At 46.5% G+C, this 22,803-nt stretch overlaps 3 protein-coding genes across 3 annotated transcripts; 2 read left to right on the forward strand and 1 right to left on the reverse strand.

The window, feature by feature from the left end:
- Positions 1-5,701: 5,701 nt before the first annotated feature.
- On the reverse strand, positions 5,702-7,092 carry LOC100838604 (peroxidase 57). Its single transcript, XM_003572528.2, has 2 exons — positions 6,830-7,092; positions 5,702-6,741 (listed from the first exon to the last, which is right to left on the reverse strand). Exons 1-2 carry the CDS (start codon positions 7,040-7,042, stop codon positions 5,986-5,988), a joined length of 969 nt encoding a protein of 322 aa, XP_003572576.1. The 5' UTR covers positions 7,043-7,092; the 3' UTR covers positions 5,702-5,985.
- Positions 7,093-12,048: 4,956 nt separating this feature from the next.
- LOC100841046 (peroxidase 57) lies at positions 12,049-13,471 on the forward strand. The gene is made up of 2 exons (XM_003572534.4): positions 12,049-12,331; positions 12,427-13,471. The coding sequence occupies exons 1-2, from the start codon at positions 12,119-12,121 to the stop codon at positions 13,180-13,182; spliced, it is 969 nt and encodes a 322-aa protein (XP_003572582.1). The 5' UTR covers positions 12,049-12,118; the 3' UTR covers positions 13,183-13,471.
- A 4,656-nt stretch (positions 13,472-18,127) lies between these two features.
- Positions 18,128-20,285, forward strand: LOC106866317 (serine/threonine-protein kinase RHS3). Its single transcript, XM_014900229.2, has one exon. The coding sequence runs from the start codon at positions 18,375-18,377 to the stop codon at positions 20,028-20,030; it is 1,656 nt and encodes a 551-aa protein (XP_014755715.1). The 5' UTR covers positions 18,128-18,374; the 3' UTR covers positions 20,031-20,285.
- Positions 20,286-22,803: the final 2,518 nt, after the last annotated feature.

The raw sequence follows: 22,803 nt of genomic DNA on the forward strand, positions 1-22,803 counted from the left end.
CTCCCGCCGCCGCCGCCAGTAAAACTGAAAAGAGAATTAGGGTTCGTCGTGGCTCTTTATGTGAGCAAAAAACAAGCGTGACCGTCCGATCGAGATGAACGGTTCAGATCGAACCTGGCGTGGCTGCGGGCTTGCTGGGCTGATGGGCCGCGTGGGGCCAAAGAGGCGCGCGCGGCTGTGGGCCACGTGTGCAAAGCAGGCCGTAGCGCCTGAAAGTTTTTTTTTTAACAGAAACATTCCTTTACCGTTCATACTTAGATTTTGCACGAACTTTGTCTAATTTTCTCCTATTCAAACTGAACCAACGAGATGTTTGTCTTAGGAAATAGAAAAATGCAAAATATTGCTTCTGAAAAGTATAAAGTTAAAATTTTTGTTCATAGTTTCCGCTTCAAATAGTTTAAAAGTGTTGTTTAAATCAAAAGAACATGTTTAAAAGTGTTTTATGTTAATTGTGATTTTTTCTTGACCAACGTCATTAATAGCATGATCATGATAAATGGTTAAAGTGTGCATTTAATTCTATTTTCTGCCCAACGATGATATAGATTAAATTGCACAAACAGTTGTATGAATTAATTTTTACCAACGTTGGATTAATGCATGCAATTGTTGTTATCTTCTCACGTCATTGTGGTTTCAGGAGGGTACTACTTGATGGGATGCCTCAAGCACGTACCAACCCTCATGGGTGACAACTACACTGAGTGAAGAAAGAAAGTGGACCTGGTCTTTGTTTGTGCCGAGGTGGACTGGGTGGTTGTCACTCCACAGCCACCAAAGCCTACAGAGCCAGTCAGGGATGTAAAAGATGATGATGATGCTTGGGAGAAAAAGAAGAGGAAGTATGCTCCATTGGAGATGTCATACACCCTCGAGAATAAAAAGTGGCTCACCGCCGATAAAAAGTGCATGGCTTTCATAAAGAACAAAATTGAGCACGCTATTGTGGGCTTAGTTGCAGAGTGTGCTTCCGTAGGAGAGTATCTTGAAAAGATAAAGAGCCAGTTTACTGGTTCTTCAAAGACATATGCTACCCAGCTGCTGAAGCAGCTGGTGACAGAAAAGTACACAGGAGGGGGACATGTCATAAGAGAGCATATTCTTAGGATGAGCGACATGGCTTTTAAGTTGAAGCCCATGGGTGCTGATCTAGAGATTAAGCCTGCAATGCTTGTTCATCTCGTTATGGCTTCATTGTCAAAAGAGTTTGACACTTTCGTTGTCAACTGCAATATCCAACCAGAGAAGTGGGATATTGAAAAAACTATAGCTATGTGTGTGCAAGAGGAGGATGGAATTAAATCCTCATATGGTGGTTCCCTGAACTATGTGAGGGATAATAAGAAAAATAACTTCGCTCAAGGCAATCAAAGTTCTCCTTCAAAGCCACATGGTAAAGCTCCTATGCAACATCAGCAACAGCAAAAGACTCTTCCAGTGGACAAAGACACATGCCTCCACTGCAAGAAGACCGGGCATTACAAGAAAAATTGCCCGAAATGGCTAAAGTCAATCATGGCAAAGAATGGTATAAACTCCATTTCTTTTGTAAATGAATCCTTGTATACACAGTTTTCGAAATCTAGTTGGTGGATTGACTCTGGTGCAACTGTTCATGTTGCAAATTCTTTACAGTGATTCCGTTCGACGCAGACTACGCAAAGAAACGAAAGATGCATTGAAGTTGCAAATGGAGTCTAAGTGGACGTAGAGGTTGTCGGCGACATCTCCTTGGAGCTTCCCAATGGATTTACGATCCAGCTTAGAGATGTGCTTTATGTTCCTTCATTACACAGAAACTTGATTACTGTATCACGTTTGGACAAAGTTGATTATGAATGTCATTTTGGACATGGCAAGTGTGCCATATGGTTTAATAATGATTGTGTGGTGTTGCCTTCCTTCACAATGAGCTTTATTTATTATCCATACGTGAAAAAGTACATTCTGTGTGTAAAGTGAATGAACATGTTGCCGCGTCAGAGAAAGTACAAAAGAAAAGAAAGAGGACTAATGAATCATCAAAATTATGGCACTGTCGTTTAGGCCATATTTCGAGGGGGAGAATAGAAAGACTTGTTAAAACATAAATTCTTCCTCCATTAGAGTTCTCAGAAATAGAGCAATGTGTAGATTGCATTAAAGGAAATTATATAAAACAAATAAAAAAGGGTGCAATACGTAGCACCAGCACACTCGAAATTATTCACACTGACATTTCTGGACCATTTCCTGTGAAAAGTGTGGATGGTTATGATTCGTTCATAACATTCACAGACGACTACTCCTGTTATGGTTACATTTATCCAATAAAAGAAAGGTCAGAAGCATTGGATAAATTTAAAATATTCAAGGCTGAAGTTGAAAATTATCGTGATAAAAAGATAAAGATAGTAAGATCCGACCGTTGGGGGGGAGTACTACGGTCGGCACACCCCATTCGGCCAAGTCCCTGGACCTTTTGCAAGGTTCCTATAGGAGACTGTAATAGTTGCCCAGTATTCAATGCCGGGCGAGTCTCAGCAAAATGGAGTAGCTGAAAGGCGTAACCGTACCCTTATGTATATGGTGCGCAGTATGATGAGGTATTCCACATTACCATTGGGATTGTGGATGGAGGCATTAAAAACCGCCATTCACATTTTCAATAGAGTGCGAAGCAAGTCGGTGTCCAAAACACTGTACGAGCTGTGGGGACAAGAAGAGTGCCCTCTCTACAACACCTGCGGGTGTGGGGGAGCCCAGCTGAGGCCAAAATGTTTAACCCAAATATTGCAAAGTTGGATATCAAGACAGTAAGTTGCCATTTCATTGGCTACCCTGAAAGATCAAAAGGTTTTTGTTTCTACTGTCCAGACAGATACACAAAGTTTGTGGAAACGAGACACGTCGTCTTCTTAGAGGACGAAATGATGAGGCGGAGCACGGCAGCTCGAAAAGTTGATCTTGAGGAGAAGAGGGTGCATGCACCTAATCCGATGACTCAAGAGCCATTCTTTTCACTACCTGTTGTTGCCGCACCGATAATTCCTGAGATTGTGGTGCCGACACCTGTTGCGACTCCACACATGGCAACAATGAGTGAAGGTCCGGAACTTGTCCCTCAGGAGCCGACTCAACCCATTGTTGCACATGAAAGGGAGCTGCAGCAGCCCGAACATGCGCCACATGTAGAGACACAGAACGTGCCATAAAATGAGGCCCCTAGAAGGTCTCAAAGAGTTAAAAAGTCAGCAATTCCAAAAGATTATAAAGTTTATAATACAGAAAGAGTTCATATGGAGAATGATCCCACTTCATTTGAAGAAGCCATGAGTAGTTCTCACTCTTCGAAGTGGCTGGAGGCCATGGAAGATGAGATGAGATCGATGAGTTCCAGTGAAGTTTGAGACTTAGAGGAAATTCCTAAAGGAGCCAAAACGGTAGGCTGTAAATGGGTCTACAAAACCAAATATGACTCTACAGGGATTATAGACAAATACAAAGCACGACTCGTGGCAAAAGGATTTACACAAAAAGAAGGAATAGATTACAATGAGACATTTTCACCAGTCTCATGCAAAGATTCTTTCAGGATAATATTAGCACTAGTGGCGCATTTTGATTTAGAGCTACATCAGATGGATGACGGCATTTCTAAATAGGGATTTAGAAGAAAAGGTCTACATGAAACAACCCAAGGGTTTTATCATGGAAGGCAAGGAAAACATGGGATGCTGCCTAAAGAAATCTATTTATGGATTAAAGCAAGCCTCTAGACAGTGGCATCTAAAGTTTAATGAGACCATTAAGAAATTTGGGTTTAAAGAGAATGTTGAGGACAACTGCGTTGATGCAAAGTTTAAAAGTCGGAAATATATTTTCCTAATTCTGTATGTGGATGATATCCTGCTCGCTAGCAGCGATGTCAGTCTACTACTAGAAACAAAGAAGTTTTTGTCCTCAAATTTTGATATCAAAGATCTTGGTGAAGCATCATATGTCTTGGGCATAGAAATTCACCGAGATAGGAAAAATTGGGTTCTAGGACTATCGCAAAAGGCATATTTAGAAAAGATTCTAAAGAAATACAATATGCATGCGAGCAATGCCACACCTGCTCTTATAGTCAAGGGCGACAGTTTCGGGAAATTTCAATGTCCCAAAAGTCAATATGAGATCGATCAAATGAAAGCGGTTCCATATGATTCGGTAGTTGGAAGCCTACAGTATGCACAAGTGTGCACTCGCCCTGACTTAGCTTTTATCACCGGGGTACTTGGTAGATATCAAGAAAATCCAGGCATAGAGTACTGGAAAATGGTAAAGAAAGCATTGCGTTATGCGCAAGGCACAAAAGGCCTCGTGCTAACATATAGAAGATCTGATTTCCTAGAGATAATAGGGTATTTAGATGCAGATTTCGCGGGAGATAAAGATGATAGAAAATCCACGTCAGGATATGTATTCACTCTCGCAGGAGGGGCTATTTTGTGGAGAAGTTCCAAACAGTCAATAGTTGCATCATTCACGATGTATGCAGAATTTATAGCATGTTATGAGGCCCCGGGGCAGGCGATATGGTTAAAGAAATTTATACCCGACTTGAAAGTAGTGAATTATATCGACAAACCACTAAAGATGTACTGCGACAATCAGCCCGCAGTGTTTTATACTCACAACAACAAGTCGAGTAATGCTACCAAACCAATAGAGATAAAGTATTATGTTGTGAAAGATAAAATCCAGGATCACACTATAAGTCTCGAGCATATAAAGACAAAAGATATGCTTGCGGATCCGCTTACGAAAGGCCTACCACCCAATGTGTTCAGGGAACACTTAGCCGGCTTGGGTTTAAGGGAAAGCTATGATTCCTGGATAAAGAATGGCCCGAAAAGAACAGAATTTTTGTTTCAACATCGAAAGGTATGTCGTAGCTGTCTGATTCTATCGGCAATTGAGCTGAGACGATGAAACATGCTCTACGTACTAATCGGTGGTGAAACGAGTAAAGCAAAAGGTATATAGTTAAAAGAAAGTTGAGATCGGGGGGGGGGGGGGGGAGAACGTTAGAGTGATCTCCCATCCGTGTGGGCCCAACGGCCCATCAGGCCTAGATCTGACGCGCCCTGATCGGGGGCACCCAACCCAATATGGTTGGCGAGCCCTTGTCGCGCTGCGCTATATAAAGAGGTGGAGGGCCGGGGCACACACTACGAGGTTCGCTGCGTTTGCCACCGACCCCACCGACACCCCTACCGATCTAGGGTTTCGCGCAGACAACGCCGCCGCCGCCGCCGTCGCTCCCCTCCGCCGTCTCTCCCTCGCCCTCGACATGGCTGGTCAGTCAAGTTCCTCGTCGTCCCAAGGCGAAGGTATCCCTTCTCTCTCTCTCTCGATCCCGAATGCCATGTTGTATCACAGTAAATCTATCTACCCATTCCGATCTACATCTAGATGATCCTACAGTACTAACATCTGCGTGTCCAGTCGGCCCGCGCTTGCGCCAATGCCGGAGGACATCCCCCCGCCGCCCCGGTCATTGACCACTGTGCGGCTTGGCTGGCGGCGGATCGGTTATTATATCTGCTCCTGAAGTCAGGAAGAGAGGAGGGGCGAGGACCAGAACTCCAGAAGGGGGAATTGCAGAACGTGGTGATTATATCTGCTCCTGAAGTCAAATTTGTAGATGCACTTTACATCATGCTGCTCTATATTCGTGACAACAATTACATTTCATCTCTCTGAAAGGAAATAACAAATACTGTACATCCTGTAATTAAATCTTCTTAACTCTTACTGGTTGTGCAACCTTATACAAACTGTTGAACGGAAGGAAAAACAAATGAATCGAAATGGGGTCAAAATTGATTTGACCAAAACCAAATGGAAAAAAGAAGCATATCGATCAAAAATTCACAATAACGAAATTGATTCGTCGACCACACGAACGTCGACGATGCAGGCACGCATTGAGCTTGAAAGAACGAAGAAACGAGATCAGTTGAACCTGTTGCAGACCTTGCGGATCTCTCCCTGTGCGCCAGTGAGCACCTTAACCTCGCCGAGCTTGACGAGCGCCTGCGGGAAGAGCGCACGGAAGTTGTCGGTGTTGGCGAGCATGTCGACGATCCACCGCGTGGAGCCGTCTCCGTAGAGGTTCTGGTCGATAGACAGCACGCCGCGCCGCCGCTGGAGCATCTTGTAGTAGCCGTTGTCCACCCTGAGCGCGCTGGGCTGGTCGTCCAGGAAGACGATGTTGTTGTCCGACGACGGCGTGTTGGGGCACACGAATTTCTTGAACACGGATGCCAGGCTCGGGTCCAGGCTTGGGTCCGTGGCGCCGGCCTTGCCGCCGTGGCTGTACAGCCTGCCCTTGACCACGCTGCAATGCGTGACGCCCACCGTGTGCGCGCCCAGGAGAAGGGCCATGTCGAACTGGCTGAGCCCGAGCCTGCCGAAGAAAGAGGTGGCCTGAGCCACCGTGCTGTTTGCCGCCGGCAGGTTCACGTCGGAGGCCCTGGACTGCCGGCCGTCCCTCCTGCCGGTGCGCACCAAGTATTTTGCCCCGCCGGCCAGAGCGATGGCGTCCCTGGTGGCCAGGATCTCGATGTCGGAGCAGGAAACCACGCGCGGGCACCGTCTCTCGAGCTCAGTTTTGATCTCCGCGATCAGGTCGTATCCCTTGACACTCAGGTTCGGCAATGCCGTCTTCTCCGTGCCAAAGCCGTCGATCAGCAGCCCGCCGTCGCACCCCTGCAGTTCATTTGAAGCATCCACAGTTATGAATTACAGTACTAATAGACACAGGATGGAGAGTGCATTGGCGAGTAAAAATACGTACATTGACGCCGCACTCGTGGAACAGCAGGCGCAGGAGGTGGGCGACGATGGTGGCGTCCCGGGAGAAGCGGGCCTTGACGACGCCCTGCACGATGGCCTCCACGTCGTTGGAGCCACACTTGCCCTTGCAGAACCCGTTCTGCAGCTGCGCGTTGCTTCCGGTGGCCAGCGGCAGCACCGCCAACGAAACAAGTAGCAACACTGCGGAAGACATCGCTACCTTGTTTGCGAGCTAGCTGAACGGCTGCTTGAGCTCGATTCTGCTCCTATGTGAGTACTGAGGTGTGAGAAGCTATGACGAATGTCTGCGTCTATTTATAGCAGGTTAATTATTGCAAAGACTTGCTGGAGAAATGGTCCCATCTGGAGTTGTGTGCTGTTTGGTTGTGGAGATCACGTAAGACGTTTAGCCTAGCTAGATCCCATTCTTTGTTAATTACTACTAGTTATATCGTTATCCAAGTTTTTTTTTTGTATTATCTTGTTTAACAAAATGTGTTTGTTCACCATCAGGACAAGCAACCAAAATGGTTCCTTAGGGCCAATGAGGAACAAGCAATCCTCACTCATTTTTGGGTCAAATCCAACAAAACTAGCTGTGATCAAGCTACATAGTTATACACAAGTGTCATTCTATAATATCTTTCTAGTTTTGGGGTGTAATATTTGAAATAATATAGGCTTGTCACAGCTTTTCATTTTCTAAATGACATTTTTTATTACTAAAAAAATTGTCATTTTTCTAGATGAAACTTGGAAAGAGAAAGTATGCGTCTTAAATTAGCCATAGATTTCCTGGAACATCAATTGTCGTTCCTTAGACTCCTGACACGGTCAAACAGCCATGACAATGTAACCGTCTCGTCTGTCTTTGCTTGAAAATATTGTCTGTTCACTATCGGGAAACGTCACCACGATTGTTCCTTAGGGCCAAGCAGAAAACAAAGCATGCTTCACTAATTTTTTGGGTCAAAATCCAACAAAACCACTAGCTGTATAGAAAAGCTAGATTAAAGCTTGTTCTTTGTCGTTCGTTCAATAATTACGAAGATTTGTTTTATATCTCGAACGTAGGTATTATGTTCCAAGAGCACCTCCAAAAGAATACTTTGGCATACTTGCGGGTAGCAGTCTCTTCGGTGCGGATCTTTGTAAATGCCCCCCAAAGGGTGAAGCGAGGCTGATATGCCAACAGCTTGGCACGTCAAATTTAAACTCAGAGCCAAGCCGTGTCAAAAACTCGAAAGATCTAGTACGTCACAGAGCAGGGGTTAATGTGACCAGTTTTTAGATTATTCAAATTTTGAAAACTGAAAACTGAGAACAGTCACAGAATTTCAATTACAAAGAATTAAGTACTTAGCAAATTTTAGAGTTGCAGCGGAATGAAGAACGCAAAAACTAAGAATATAGCAACAGCAGCAACAGAAGAAGAAGAATAACAACAGATACACTTCAACAGACGTAAGAAAACAAGAGTGATGAACGATATCACCAGAACACGAAGACATGGGTGTTGGTTTCCCGAAGTTCAGATTGTTAGCACGATCCTACGTCTCCGTTGAGAGGGCTGAGTCACACAAGACTCGCGAACACACAAGTCCACCCAATTCTTTTGAGCTAAGACCAAAGTCTCACCCAGTTACTCGTGATAGATCTTGAGGAGATCTCCGGACCTTCACAGACTGGTTGATGGCAAATCATAAGCTTCGATTGCTCTTCAACACTGACTCCTAGCGTCTAGGTGATGTCAATCACCAAGAGTAATAAGTTTCAAGTGCTCGGCTAGAGAGGGGGTCCCATTCTTGACGCTCAGTTCAGCTCTAAGGGTTTTCTTCAAGTGTTCTTCAAAACAGTTTCCTTCGGGATCACCACCGAATCCGTTCGGGGTAGGTCGACTTATATAGCCTCGGCCTAGTAGATCTAGCCGTTGCGACCCATTGGATAAAGTGAGCACACTGATACTCGAGCTCACACTTTACTCCATTGACTCACAACGGAAAGATTACATGATCAAAGTACAACGCGACAAAGATTTTCAAACACATTTGAAATCAGAGTGAAGATTTCACGACGGAAGTTTCTATGAAGCCTGAAATGCTTCATTCTTCACTCCGACGAAAAACACTCACACAAAAATGGTTTTTGGGTAAGCTAAACATGAAGAATAAGGTTTCACCTAAACCAGCTTCACACTTCAAACCCCCCTTAATACTGCGGCGTGCCTATACTCAAATGAAGAAAAAAGCTAATGAAAGACCTATGAAGAAAACTACGCTTCAACGTTCTTACCCGTTTTTCACTAAGTTCTTCATACTTCAAAGCCGGTACCTGTACTTCAATTTGTAGGGGTCATCGATGTTGGCTAAACCAATTCTTCTGAGGAAGTAAAACCAGAAACACTCCGTGTAACTCATTAGTTCCTCAACCATGTTGTAATCATTCATCAAAACCCATATAGGGGCAATGTTCCCTTTCAAAAACACGTTGAACTCCATGTCAGACACCGGCAGGAGCGACAACTAAACATCGATTATAAAAAAGAAGAAGTTTAAGTCTAAAGGTTTACAAATGAAAATCTGAAAAAGGATGAAAGGAAACAAATCAATCTTCTACGAATTTATGACCGGCGCGCCATCCAAACAGGCTAAAGAAGTCTCGTGCTACCATTTCGTCAATAAATTTTGAGTTAGTCATAGAGGCGTGACTAAGAACCTATTATGGTGTTATGTCTTCACACATGCAAAATGAGTTTTTCTATGAATCTCACATTCGAGAATCATGCAATTATAACATAGAAATATAAACATTAATTATAAACTTGGAAATAAATTATTTCCAGCAACTAGATCTCCTCAAGCCCGGTCAATTTTACTTGGCTACTCTTCCTTCCCTCAACACAGTTCAGGTTTTTGTTGGACTGAAGAGACAGGACTGAAATTTTGTCAGTCTATTTGAGTTCGGTCTATGTTTTTCTTTTTAAAATTTCGGCGCTCATTTTTGTAGAAGCTGATTTTCCGAACACCGAAATGACCGAACGCCCACCCAATTATTTCACCATCTAATATTTTTACTACTCCCTCTGATTCTAAATTCTTGAGTCAAATTGTCCAAATATGGATGTATCCATTCTTAAAAAAGTCTAGATACATGTAATATTTCGACAACAAATATAGGATCGGAGGGAGTATCAAATTGTTTCATTCTCTACCTTGACGTGTGCAAGGCACCAAATTTGACGCATAGAGGACAGTTAATATTCTACCCCAAAAGAAATTAGTTCAAAATAAAGATTCAAAAGGTACTATGTGATGCACAAACATATATGAAAAGTACACATCTTGTCAGTTTGTGTTTTATCTTGAAATTATGTCCCATGTCATAAGTCAAGTTTTAACGATTCCTGTACTTTTCAGTCCAAATTAACTAATTATGTGTTATTACAACATATCTTAAGTCTTCTTTTTTGCAACGACAGATAATTATTGCAAAATAACAGACAAATAAAAATGTGCCCACGCACTTGCGCAGCAGGCGAATATAAGCTTAACCTAAAAGCCACAACTTGCCATTTTGAAATTAAGCACCTCTATTAGATTTTTGGTTTGAACTCAAGCACCTTCATTAGTACTAATAAAACGGTAACAGTATGTTCGTGGAAATCAATTAGCATTGGTTAGTGGCTTAGTGCAGACCCACTAATGCAAAAAACCAGTCTTCTTTTTCTGCGACACTAGTGGATAACCAATCTCTTCCAAAAAAACATGGATAACCAATCTAGGAGCATATGTACGGTACCTATTTTTATTTTATTTTCTCGAGGCATGTCAACGGGACCATACAGTTAATCATCTAATCCAGTATATATATAAGTTAAAAAAATTGGATGTGTTGTTTCTCGAGGGCCTATCCTCCAATCCAGCAATAGTTATTTCCCGTCAAAGTTTACTTCTTGGTCGATCGAGTTTCGTGCCATCAAGCATATAGCTATCCAACTGTTTTGTGCAATTTTAGATTTATAAATGTTCGACACCTAGTTGCACATCTTAGACATCTATGTTTAAACCTAAAGAGGCACTTAGTTGCTAAAATGTGTACTTAGATCATTGGCAGAAAAGGAGGGGTCCAGTTGTCAAAAGAAACCGAGGGTCCAAATTTGAGTAACATAATATATTCTGGACCTCACTCAAATATCCAAAATTGAAAACCTTTTAGTACTATTTTGAAGAAATTTAATCAAATTTTGACTAACTTAAATTTGTTTAAATCTAGTCATTTCTATGTAAATTTTTTTGCACCCACCAAAATTATAAAAATATGACCAAAAGTAAAAACTTACTTAAATCCTTTTTTTAATTGGGAAACAAATCAATTAGCTGGAGATGAAACAGAAATACAAATGTCACTTAGAACATTCCGGACAGGTCCCGGAATTGCACCAGCTAAAACTCCCAACGATTTAGACTCTCTAGCAAATTTTGCCAGAGCGTGAGCCACAAGATTAGTAGATTACTCTCACGATGAGACCAGCTACACGCTCTTGAGTTACTGTTGTGGATCTGATCTGTCTTTTCTTGGTCGTTTTCTAACTAGTAAGATACGAGAACCATTCTGACTGGAGGGTGGGGGGAGCTAGGGGAGGGGCACTCCTTAGTCAGTTCGCATGTCAGAATCACATAGGGGACTTTCTTTATCCGTTTCGAGGCCTTTAGTTGTTTCAGAGTCTCGTAAATGTATATGTATACACTGCTCATCGTACATATATTTTCTAGCTAGATTGGTTTATCGCATAAACCGATGGGCCAAATTTATTTTTCCTTATAAATTGCAGTAGGACCTCCCTTCTGGGTTCACGGTCGAAAATAGATCGATAGCCCACAAATGTCTGTGAGAATTCAGAAACATAAAACCTATTGTTCATGAGAATACGCCAAATAGACAAATTACGATCCCGTGTGAGAGGTTTTGACTTGTTGGCATGGGAAATTAGAAAAAATGATCAGGGAATTCTATCGCACAATTCCTGGCACATCCAGCATATTCCCGCCTGTGTTTTTTTGTTTCTGAATGTTTATAGTACGTGCTCTCCATGACGAAACAGCTCACGAAACAAACCAGCCAGGAAACAACCCAACGAGCTAGCATGACCGTGTCACGTCCCAAACCAACACTATAAGTAGGTCCGCTATACGCCGTTTTCTTGTCACACACACACACACCTCCCGTAAGAGCTCAATTAACAGCAGCCATTCCAAGAACTTAATCACCAGCAAGAGGTGTATAGCGCGCGATGGCCTCCGCAGTGTTGCTAGTTGTGGCTCTGGCGGTTCTGGGGCTCGCCACCGGAGGCGACGCGCAGCTGCAGAACGGGTTCTACAGGGGCAAGTGCGGCTCCAACGACGTGGAGGCCATCGTGCAGGGCGTGGTCAGGGCCCGCTTCGCCAGGGACCCCAAAATCGTCGCCTTTCTCCTGCGCCTGCTGTTCCACGAGTGCGGCGTCAATGTACGTGTTTTTACTCGCCAATGCACTCTCCATCATGTCTATTGTTAGTACTCCGTACTGTAGTTCATAGTGTGGATGCTACAAATGAACTGCAGGGGTGCGACGGCGGGTTGCTGATCGACGGCTTTGGCACGGAGAAGACGGCATTGCCGAACCTGAGTGTAAACGGATACGACCTCATCGCGGAGATCAAAACTGAGCTCGAGAGACGGTGCCCGCGCGTGGTTTCCTGCTCCGACATCGAGATCCTGGCCACCAGGGACGCCGTCGCTCTGGCCGGCGGGGCAAAATACTTGGTGCGCACGGGCAGGAGGGACGGCCGGCAGTCCAGGGCCTCCGACGTGAACCTGCCGGCGCCAAACAGCACGGTGGCGCAGGCCACCTCTTTCTTCGGCAGGCTCGGGCTCAGCCAGTTCGACATGGCCCTTCTCCTGGGAGCCCACACGGTGGGCGTCACGCACTGCGGCGTGATCAAGGGCAGGCTGTACAGCCACGGCGGCAAGGCCGGCGCCACGGACCCAAGCCTGGACCCGAGCCTGGCATCCGTGTTCAAGAAATTCGTGTGCCCCAACACGCCGTCGTCGGACAACAACATCGTCTTCCTGGACGACCAGCCCAGCGCGCTCAGGGTGGACAACGGCTACTACAAGATGCTCCAGCGGCGGCGCGGCGTGCTTTCGGTGGACCAGAACCTCTACGGCGACGGCTCCACGCGGTGGATCGTCGACATGCTCGCCAACACCGACAACTTCCGTGCATTCTTCCCGCAGGCGCTCGTCAAGCTCGGCGAGGTTAAGGTTCTCACTGGCGCGCAGGGAGAGATCCGCAGGGTCTGCAACAGGTTCAACTGATCGTTTTTCATTTCATTCAAGCTCTGTGTGCGGTGCCTGCGTGCCTCGTCGACGCTCGTGTGATCGACGAATTACTCAATCAATTCCGTTCTTGTGTTAACTAATTCCGGGTTTGGTCATCCGATCGATGCTTTTTTGTTTTCCATTTGGTTTTGGTCAAATCAGTTTTGACCCGATTTGTTTTGCCTTACATTGGACAGATTTTGTAATAAGTTGCACGATCAGTAAGAATTGAGAAAGAGTTACGGAATGTAATTGTTGTCACGAATATAGTCTCGTAAAATGTGAACCTTACTTTACCTAAAATTATTTACGGATCTCAAAGCTATTTTGAAATGGTAATTTTTGGGGATTAAATCTGGATCGATTACATATCTCTATCTCTATTTTTAAGTAACTTCCTCGCCGAACTAAACAAGGACTCTTTGCTTTTGCTCTTTTTTTAAACAACAATGAGACATTATTAATTCGATCATGAAACAAGTAGTACAAAAGATCGATACACGAACTAACACACAGCAACGAAGATACTCAACAAAACTAAAAATTTATTATAGTCCTTTGAAGTAAATTTTTCTTGATCCATCCTTCGCATCTTGATGATTCTGCACGTATTCGTTGACAAAGATTTTGAAGAGTGGCTGAGTGGCATGAGCCACCCAACTCAAATGGTGAGAATTTAAGATCATTGAATGCACCATGGCCAGAGACATACTCTTCGCAAGACAAACTTTAAAACTGCTTCTTCGTCGATGAATCAACAACAAAAAGATCAAAAACACGAATAATCGTGTCGTGAGAACCACTGACTCCATGAGATGAGCTGCAATGTTTGCACCAAGACGAGAAAAAAGCTAGGACACCAATCTTCTAGACCATGTCTCCATCACCAGGACGCCACCGAAAGGTAGCACCTAAGGGGGTGGGGACGGTAGCCATACGATCTTGATCCAACGACTCACAACGGAAGTTTTCAGGTTTTCATTGAATGACAGTTTTCACCGGATACGGCGCCTAGTAATAAACTAGCTAAATACCCGTGAAAGATGCCATGGATAAAACAAATTAGACTGCTTGATGTAGACAAATTAAATTAGAAAACAATATTATAAGTTAGTCGCACTTTCTAGTGATTTTATCTCAATTTTGATAGCAAACATCATCATTATCTTAATCATTTAATGGATTTAATTGTTTTTATTACATGTGTAATAAGTTTTTTCTTAAAATAGAACGAGGTGTCGGACCACCGTCACCAATTGTCTCTTTTATAGGAGTAAAGAAAAATCAGTCATTTATCTCTAGACCCCTCTTAGTTTTACTAAGAATGGTCTAATACTTCAAGGAACTAAATTTATATAAACTTCTTCCATCCAAAAATACAGGGCCAACAAGAATTTCCATGCCAAACTTTGGCCAACTATAAGACAAGTAATGTTTGGTATATGTGTAAAAAGATATACCATTAGAAAAACAATTCAATATGAATCAAATGGATCACTTACGCATCACAATAAACTCATACTAATAGTTTACTATTTGGTCAAACTTTGGCATAGAAGTCTGTATTTGTCTTGTATTTTTGGACGAAAGGAGAATGTTCTAAAATGTACAACTACCCGGCCTCTGTTAGATAATGAATTTACGTTCAAGTTAATTTCTTAGCGAGCAAACTTTCTCAATCTATTAAAGAATAAGCTAGTCTGAAAAAGTCATGATTCACCTGTACACAGAGATTATGCACGCATTTTAACTTTTTTTTTCATTTTTTCGAAAAAGAGGATGAACCCCCGGCCTCTACATCAAAATGATGCACACGGTCACAATTTATTGATTTATTAGGAAGACTGACAAAACGAATACATCGATCAAACAATCCAAAACCACCAAACTATGCCTACAAGCCTAATGAAAGGGTGGTCATTATTGGGGCCGTATGCCCTGACCGCAAACCACCGCCTAACATCTAATCCGGAGGCCACGAAGGCACAACCGGTCTAGCAAATCATTCTCGTGTGTCGTCTGCTCACGCTCCAAAATTAGCCGCTGCCATCTTCCACCAACCAATCTTCAGGTGAATGATCGAAGCATTACAACATGTCAGGCCTGGCATTGACGAAAAGGACCAGACCCCACCATCCAGCATGTGTTCCAAAACGATGCCCTCGAGAGGGAAAATGTCACCATCGTCTGATCTAGGAGACCAAGATGTAGGGTTTCCCCCGAACAGCTGGGCGGGAAGCAGGAGAATCACAGTGACGACACCTTAAACACCGTCGCCAATCGAATCGGAGCCTCACCTCCTAGATCCAGCATGACGACAGGAGAGCAGCCGGAGGACGCTCGATACGCACCACCGGAGGCCTGGCCACGCCACCGGACTGCTCCAGCCCGCAGCAGCCCTAGGGAGGCAAGCCGCGGGAGAGATGACGCCTCGCAGGCCGAGCAGGGCCGCGCCGCCGCCGCCGCCCCACGGGCTTTGCCCGGCGGCGCGCTCAGGCGGCGGCGAGGGGAGGGGGTGGCGACGCTATGGTTTCAAGGATGGGTCGGGGTCGGGGTGCGTGTTCTCATTAGTTCCTTCTACTTGCACGCATTTTAACGGGTGTGCACACATGTCAGTTCCATCTATTTTAAGGAACAACGCATGTTGTTGCTTTTGCTGGAAGAGGGTTATGTCCTTTTTTTTAGGGTGTACAGAATGTGTTATCCTGTAGAGACAACTACTTCACCGGTGTCGATTTAGGTTATTTCCAAGTGTTTTTGTTTGATATTATATCTTTCATGAGATCTGTTGAGTCAATTTATATGCTATATCTCTTCTTTCCATAGTGCAAATACTTATGTGGCAATGATTTGGATCATTAAAAATGAGTGTAACCTTGAATATGCCGTATCATTTCTCCATTCGTTCTGAATACAGGACGTGCTCAACATTTTACGATCTTCAGTTCATGACTTTGACTATAATTTAAGTTCCTCGCAAGAAAAAAAGACTATAATTTTGAGTTACATTATGCCTACCAAATTAGTAAAATGACATATAAAGTACAGATATTTTATAAGACGAATATATTTATTATACTTAAGTGGTCAATGTTTTGAGTGCTTACCACACGACACACGTATATCTATGTGACTTATATTTTGGAACGGGAGGGTACCAAACTACACATAACATTTATTCGGCCACAATAAATCATGCACCTTGATTTATGCATAAATATTGTAGCACTACAATGCAAACACTTTAACTTTGACCAACTTTGTTGAAAAAGGTATCAACACATATGAAATCAAATCGGTATATTATGAAACTACATTTTCAAAATGGATCTAAGATGCTAATTTGGATCATAAATGTTGCTACGTTTTCCAAAAAAATTAATTAAACTTTGATATCTTTGACTTAAGACAAATTTAGAAGTACACTTATTTGGTACGGAGGAAGTACAATACTGGAATCCTCTTACATACATCAGGGGTTACTTGGGTCCAGTGATATTTTGGAACGGGTGGGTACCAAAGTACAGAAGGAGGGTACCAAACTACAGAAGGGGTTACTTTTTTCTGTTCGTTGGCTAACTTCATGATTGATAATTTTGTACTACATGATGATAATGTATGTCATGTTGGGAATTTTTATTGAATCTTTTATGTGCATGTCAATTTTATAACGAATATTTAAAATTATCACTTATTATTTTTCAAATTTCTAAACATGACATTTTTCTTCGTCATTACAATCAACGCAAAGATCATCGATTTACGATCAATCCGCATATAAACGGTCCTTAGGTCATTATAAAAACAAAAACAGTTGCTCCAACCAAACACGCTTCCTGCTTTTCCACGGCAAAAAAAGTAAATCATTTTTTTCACAGTAGAAAAAGCAAAGCAACTTTTCCCAGAAGCAAAGCAGAAGCAAACGCATCCTTAGAAGTACTCCTAACGTTCCATAATTAGTGTCTCAATTTCTCAAAAAATGAATGTATATATTCTTAAGAAGCGTCTAGGTACATGTAATATTTCAACAAAAATTACGAAACGGAAACGAGGGAGTACATGTTAGTGGCATCACGTCACCTTGACGCATGGCAGGAGCCATCTCCTGGGCACCTGGGAATTTAAAAAGATGGCCTATAAAATCGAAATATTACTTAAAGGGAGAAAAGAAAAATGTGCAATTTGTAACTTTCAAGACAGCCCAGTACTGTCCATAGTGCAATCTCCAGCTCCGCATAGAATTGCATGTGCAGCCCAATAGTGGCCGAACGGGTATGTTTATTAAGCCCAACAATTAGCATATTAGTCGACCATTTACCTGTCACCGTACTATTCGACCCAAAAGAAATATCAATACACTATTCACTTTGCTAATATATTTTTTTTCACCATGTCACGAAATTTTAAATTCAAGAGGATCTCATTTAGTGCTATCAAAATGCCAGGAATGATTCCAAAAAATCGAAAACAAGCAGAAAATCTATATTACCATGCCATTAGATTTTAAATTCAAATTAGATCAACACACATGAAAAAAAGAAAGACAAATCATGCTTTGTATTGACACCACTACGATGTTTGGCGGTGTGATTGGATACTCGTAGAAGTATAGTAATTGTACCCAGACAACACCGCGGTGTCGTGTCATTAATTCTGGCTCTCTGCCGGCCGTTGGTTACTCAAAGTCGCTCTTCTTCTTTTTAACACCCTCAAAATGGCCGTTCTTACTTTCTGAAAGAACACAAGACGTGCATAAGCATAAATCAAACGACCAGTTTGATGAAACCAGGCCGACCTACCTGAAACGACAAGAATCATCTCCGGAAATAAAATCTGAGATGTTAGCTAACCGTCCCGATTAAGCGAATCAAGCCCTCCTCACCAACGACCGACCAGCTTATTATGTTGACATTCCGCCTCTCTTCTCTTCCATTTCCCTCCCGCCACGACCAACAATGATATCGATACGGGGACGCAGCCTAATTGCCTTCAAATTCGCCCCCACCACGTCTCCTCGCTCCCACTAAACTATTCCCTCCACCAGTGTTTGTGGCAGCCACGAACACCGGAGACATGGCCCTTAACTCCACGCCCAAAACTGCCATCTCTCCGTGCGATCAAGTTCGAGTGGCGCTGCATTTGTCTCTCTTCGAAGCTCCATTGTAGGCGCGCGGCTAGCTACCTGAGGCATGGAGCGCCTCAGGTTCAGGAGCCTCGACGGCGCCGGCGCGTACCCGACGACGCTGCCAAGCCCGAGGATGCTCCTCGGTGCGACGACAGACGTCCATTCGCCCCACGAACCTCCGGGCTTCAGGAAGAGCATGAACCCAATCTACGCGGACTCCGGCGCCAACAACGGTTCTTCCACGGCCGCGATCTCCCTCGACGTGGCACCACATCCTGCGCCCACGGGCGCCGATCTCGACGGCTCCAGAGAAAGCCACGTCGACGTTGGATCAGCAGCAGCAGAAGCAACCACGCCGGCTGCTGCACGGAGCGCCGACGAAATTACCGGAAGCGCGGCGTCGGTGCTGGTGAGGCGGCACACGGGCGGGGACGGCCGTTGGGAGGCCATCAGAGCCGCCGACGCGCGGGAGTCGCCGCTGAGCCTCGGCCACTTCAGGCTCCTGAAGCGGCTGGGCTACGGCGACATCGGCAGCGTGTACCTGGTGGAGCTCCGAGGCACCACCGGCGGCGCAGGCGCGCTGTTCGCGATGAAGGTGATGGACAAGGGGTCCCTGGTGAGCCGGAACAAGCTGTCCCGCGCGCAGACGGAGCGGGAGATCCTGGGCCTGCTGGACCACCCGTTCCTCCCCACACTCTACTCCCACTTCGAGACGGACAAGTTCTTGTGCCTCCTCATGGAGTTCTGCAGCGGCGGCAACCTGCACTCCCTCCGGCAGAAGCAGCCCGGCAAGCGCTTCACGGAGCACGCCGCCAGGTTCTACGCGTCCGAGGTGCTGCTGGCGCTGGAGTACCTGCACATGCTCGGGGTCGTGTACCGGGACCTCAAGCCGGAGAACGTGCTGGTCAGGGAGGAAGGCCACATCATGCTCTCGGATTTCGACCTCTCGCTCCGCTGCTCCGTCAGCCCGGCGCTCGTCCGCTCCCCGTCCGGCCGTGTCGGCACAGGAGGCCTAGTGCACGGCTGCAAGCTCCCGCGGATCCTCCTCTCGTCGGCCAAGAAGAAGAAGAAGCCGACGACGGGCAATGACGTTCTTCCGAGGCAGCAGGAGCTGGTGCCCGGCGGCGCAGACGGCAGGAAGAAGCAGCCGTGCGCGTCGCTGGAGTTCATGGCGGAGCCGACGGGCGCGCGGTCCATGTCGTTCGTGGGCACGCACGAGTACCTGGCGCCGGAGATCATCCGCGGGGAAGGCCACGGCAGCGCCGTCGACTGGTGGACCTTCGGCGTCTTCCTCTACGAGCTGCTGCACGGCGCCACGCCCTTCAAGGGCTCCGGGAACAGGGCAACGCTGTTCAACGTCGTGGGCCAGCCGCTGCGGTTCCCGGACCACGACCACGCGCCGGGCGTCAGCGCCGCAGCCAGGGACCTCATCCGGGGACTGCTGGCCAAGGAGCCGCAGAACAGGCTCGCGTACAGGCGCGGCGCGGCCGAGGTCAAGCAGCACCCCTTCTTCGACGGCGTCAACTGGGCGCTCGTCAGGAGCGCCGCACCGCCCTACATCCCCGGCCTCGCCGCGGAGGACTGCTGCGTGCGGCTGCCCGTCCCCGGCGACGCCGCCTCTAAGGACGACGGCGGCACCCCGAGGAGCGCGCCTGGGAACGGGAAGACCAGCTCGCCTCGTGATGATCCGTCCTCGTACGTTGACTTCGAGTACTTCTAGCAGGCGATTCTTAATTCTTTGCTTAAATCGCTTCGTCCAGTGTTCGAGTCATCCTAAGTAAAGCTGATGCGCCCCGTTGCACTGTAGTGCTGAAATTGTTGTAAGCGTTGTGTTTAAGTTTGTTTTTTTCTGATATTCGTAGTCAGTCGTCTTGAGATGATGATCTTATTGCTGAACTTCTTGTTGCAAGGCTTGTGGCAAACTGGCCATATATAACTCTGCCTTTGAGGATTAATTAAGGGATGATTTGTTTTATTTCTCTTCTTCTTTAGTTCTACATTGCTGCATTAATTTGAATGAATACCGTACATTTCTGTCTTTGAACAAATATTCAACTATCATCGTTCGAATAACATATAAGCTAATAGACTAAAGATCGCAGGCAGCACAGTGTTAAAGTTATGCATTAGGTGTAGTTTTATTAACATTTAAGTGTGCAATTTCAAGATTTTTAAAATCAATCAATAACTAATTTATCTTAGATTGGTGAAATTTTGACATCGAAGTACAAATCTTCTATACTAATTAAATAGGCATCCCCACTGTGGCACTACCCCAATTTCCTGGCCTCTCATGAAGCCACGTCATCATTTTTTCCCAGCACATCGGTCCGACAAGATAACATCCTGTTCCAGTGATCGATCCCGATTCTCGTGAGGTCCCGATCTAGATTTGCGATAACCTAAGAGAAAGAATAATAGAGCACACTCAGCAGGCTGCAAGAGTTCCACGTCAAAAAAAGGCCCACCAGAACGGGCGAGAAGAGAGGAAAGAGAAGCAAGCGGGCGTTTCGCGAGAACACATCCCGCTCTCGATCCCGTACCTATGGGCCGCTCCCATGATATGGGCCGTTTTCGTGATTGGGCCTTGACTAGCTTACGTGCGCTTCATATTCATGGCGTTTCCTCGCTTTAATTTCTCCTTCCGTAATTTCCAAATCCCACCAGCGGTCTACAAGACAACAAAACGTAGCAGACTCCAAATCATCTCAGGACATCCAGTAAATTACGGAAAACCACCACATTAGTGGCTAGAGTTTCACATAGGTACCAGTTTCCGTTTTGGTGACTAAAAACCGTCATATTTACTTAACCCTTTGATCGCTATCGAATAAGCACGTTTCTGACAGTTATGGCCCACTGTCGGGACAGCGGGGCAACTGTCGAACTGTTGGGGGAATACATGCGCTCGCCTCGAACCACTCGGCCTGCGGCCGTCTTGTACAGCTCCGGCCAGGCATCACCAAGCTTGGAGCTCGGCGTGCGGAAGCGCTTGGAGCACCGTCGGCCTGGAGCTTTCACACGGTCGACCTCGGCCTCCCCTGCCTGCTCCTCCATCCACCTTCTTCCTTCTCCGCCTCATCCTCGCACCGTCGTGGCCCTACCAACTGCGACGAGGAAGAAGAAGAAGCAGGGCGTGCACCGCCTCAAGCCGCCGCCCATGCCCACCTCCTCCTCTCCAATCCAGCCCCGAGTTCCTCTACCTCGACAACCTCGCCACCCTCCACACCGCCACTCACAACCTCCGCCCGGGCTCCTCGGAGCTCCGCCCGCTCCCGCCGCTGCCCCGCGTCGGCCCGCCCTCCGGCGAGTTCGCCTCCCGCAGCTCCCCTCCTCAAAGCTTCGTCGCCATAGGTTCTCTCCCTCTCCTCCTTAGCCCTCTGGTAAAGGAAGCGACGGCTCACAGCGAGGCAGCCCGGTCTCGGCTGGGGTGGAGGAGAACGGGAGGACCAAAAGGGGGATCGGTCGCTAGGAAGCGCCGCCCGCCGCTCGTCGTCGCGGGGGATGGCCGCCGCCTGCCCTTCCCCGGGGCATCCGTCGACTTCGTCCTCGCCGCCCGCGCCTCCGACAACTCCTCCTCCAAGCGCCCGTCCGATCTCGCCGCCGAGGCCGCTCGGATCCGCAAGCCCGGGGCGCACCTGGTCGTGCTGACCTCCGGCGACACCGACGTCTACAGCCTCTGGTCGCTCCAGGCCTGCTGCTGCTGCTGCTGCTGCCGGATCGGGAGCCGCCGGCGAGGAGGGAGAGGGCAGGCGGGCTGCTGCTGCTGCCGCCGCTAGGTGGACGCCATTGTTACTGCTTGTTAGCGATAGGCTTGACTTCGGTCTCCCCCACGAGGCCACGCTGGACGCCACGTTGGCCTGACCGGTGGACACAATTTCATGATTATTTGCAAGCAACTAGACACTTAGCCCAATTCGGTGATTTTTAGTCACTAAAACGTAAATTAGTTCCTACGTGAAACACTAGCCACTAATGTGGTGGTTTTGTGTAATTTACTCCAAGACATCTGCCGCACCAGCCGTCCGATCTGAACCTTGTCGAATCCATGGTCCTCTTCGATGCGTTATCTCGATGGACGCTGCTCCGTCATGAAAATTGTGATGCGCTGGTTCACTGGGCCGAAAACGAGGCCCATCCACGGACAGACGTCGTCAGGTCGTACCGCATCGTCTCCCACCGCCTCCTCGCCTCCTCCCTGCCGCAAAGCCGTCGTCTCCTCCTTGCGGTCCTGCCGCCTCCTCGGCTGCTGCTCTCACCCGTTCACGCGCCTCGCCTCCTTGCGCTTGTGTCGCTTCTCCTCCCCGCCATGTTGCTCCTCCATGCCCCCCCGCCGCGTGCGCTGCTCCCATCCGGCTCCAGGCGATGGTGGTAGCAAATGCCATCCACCGTCTTGAACCACTTATGGCCATATAAGCCTCTTCTCCCGCAAGCGACTCTACCTCTTTCTCCCCGACCCTGTATCCGCCACGGCCGCAATGCCTGTTGCTGGG

Source organism: Brachypodium distachyon, chromosome 3 (genome assembly GCF_000005505.3).
Source record: "Brachypodium distachyon strain Bd21 chromosome 3, Brachypodium_distachyon_v3.0, whole genome shotgun sequence".
Taxonomy (NCBI): domain Eukaryota; kingdom Viridiplantae; phylum Streptophyta; class Magnoliopsida; order Poales; family Poaceae; genus Brachypodium; species Brachypodium distachyon.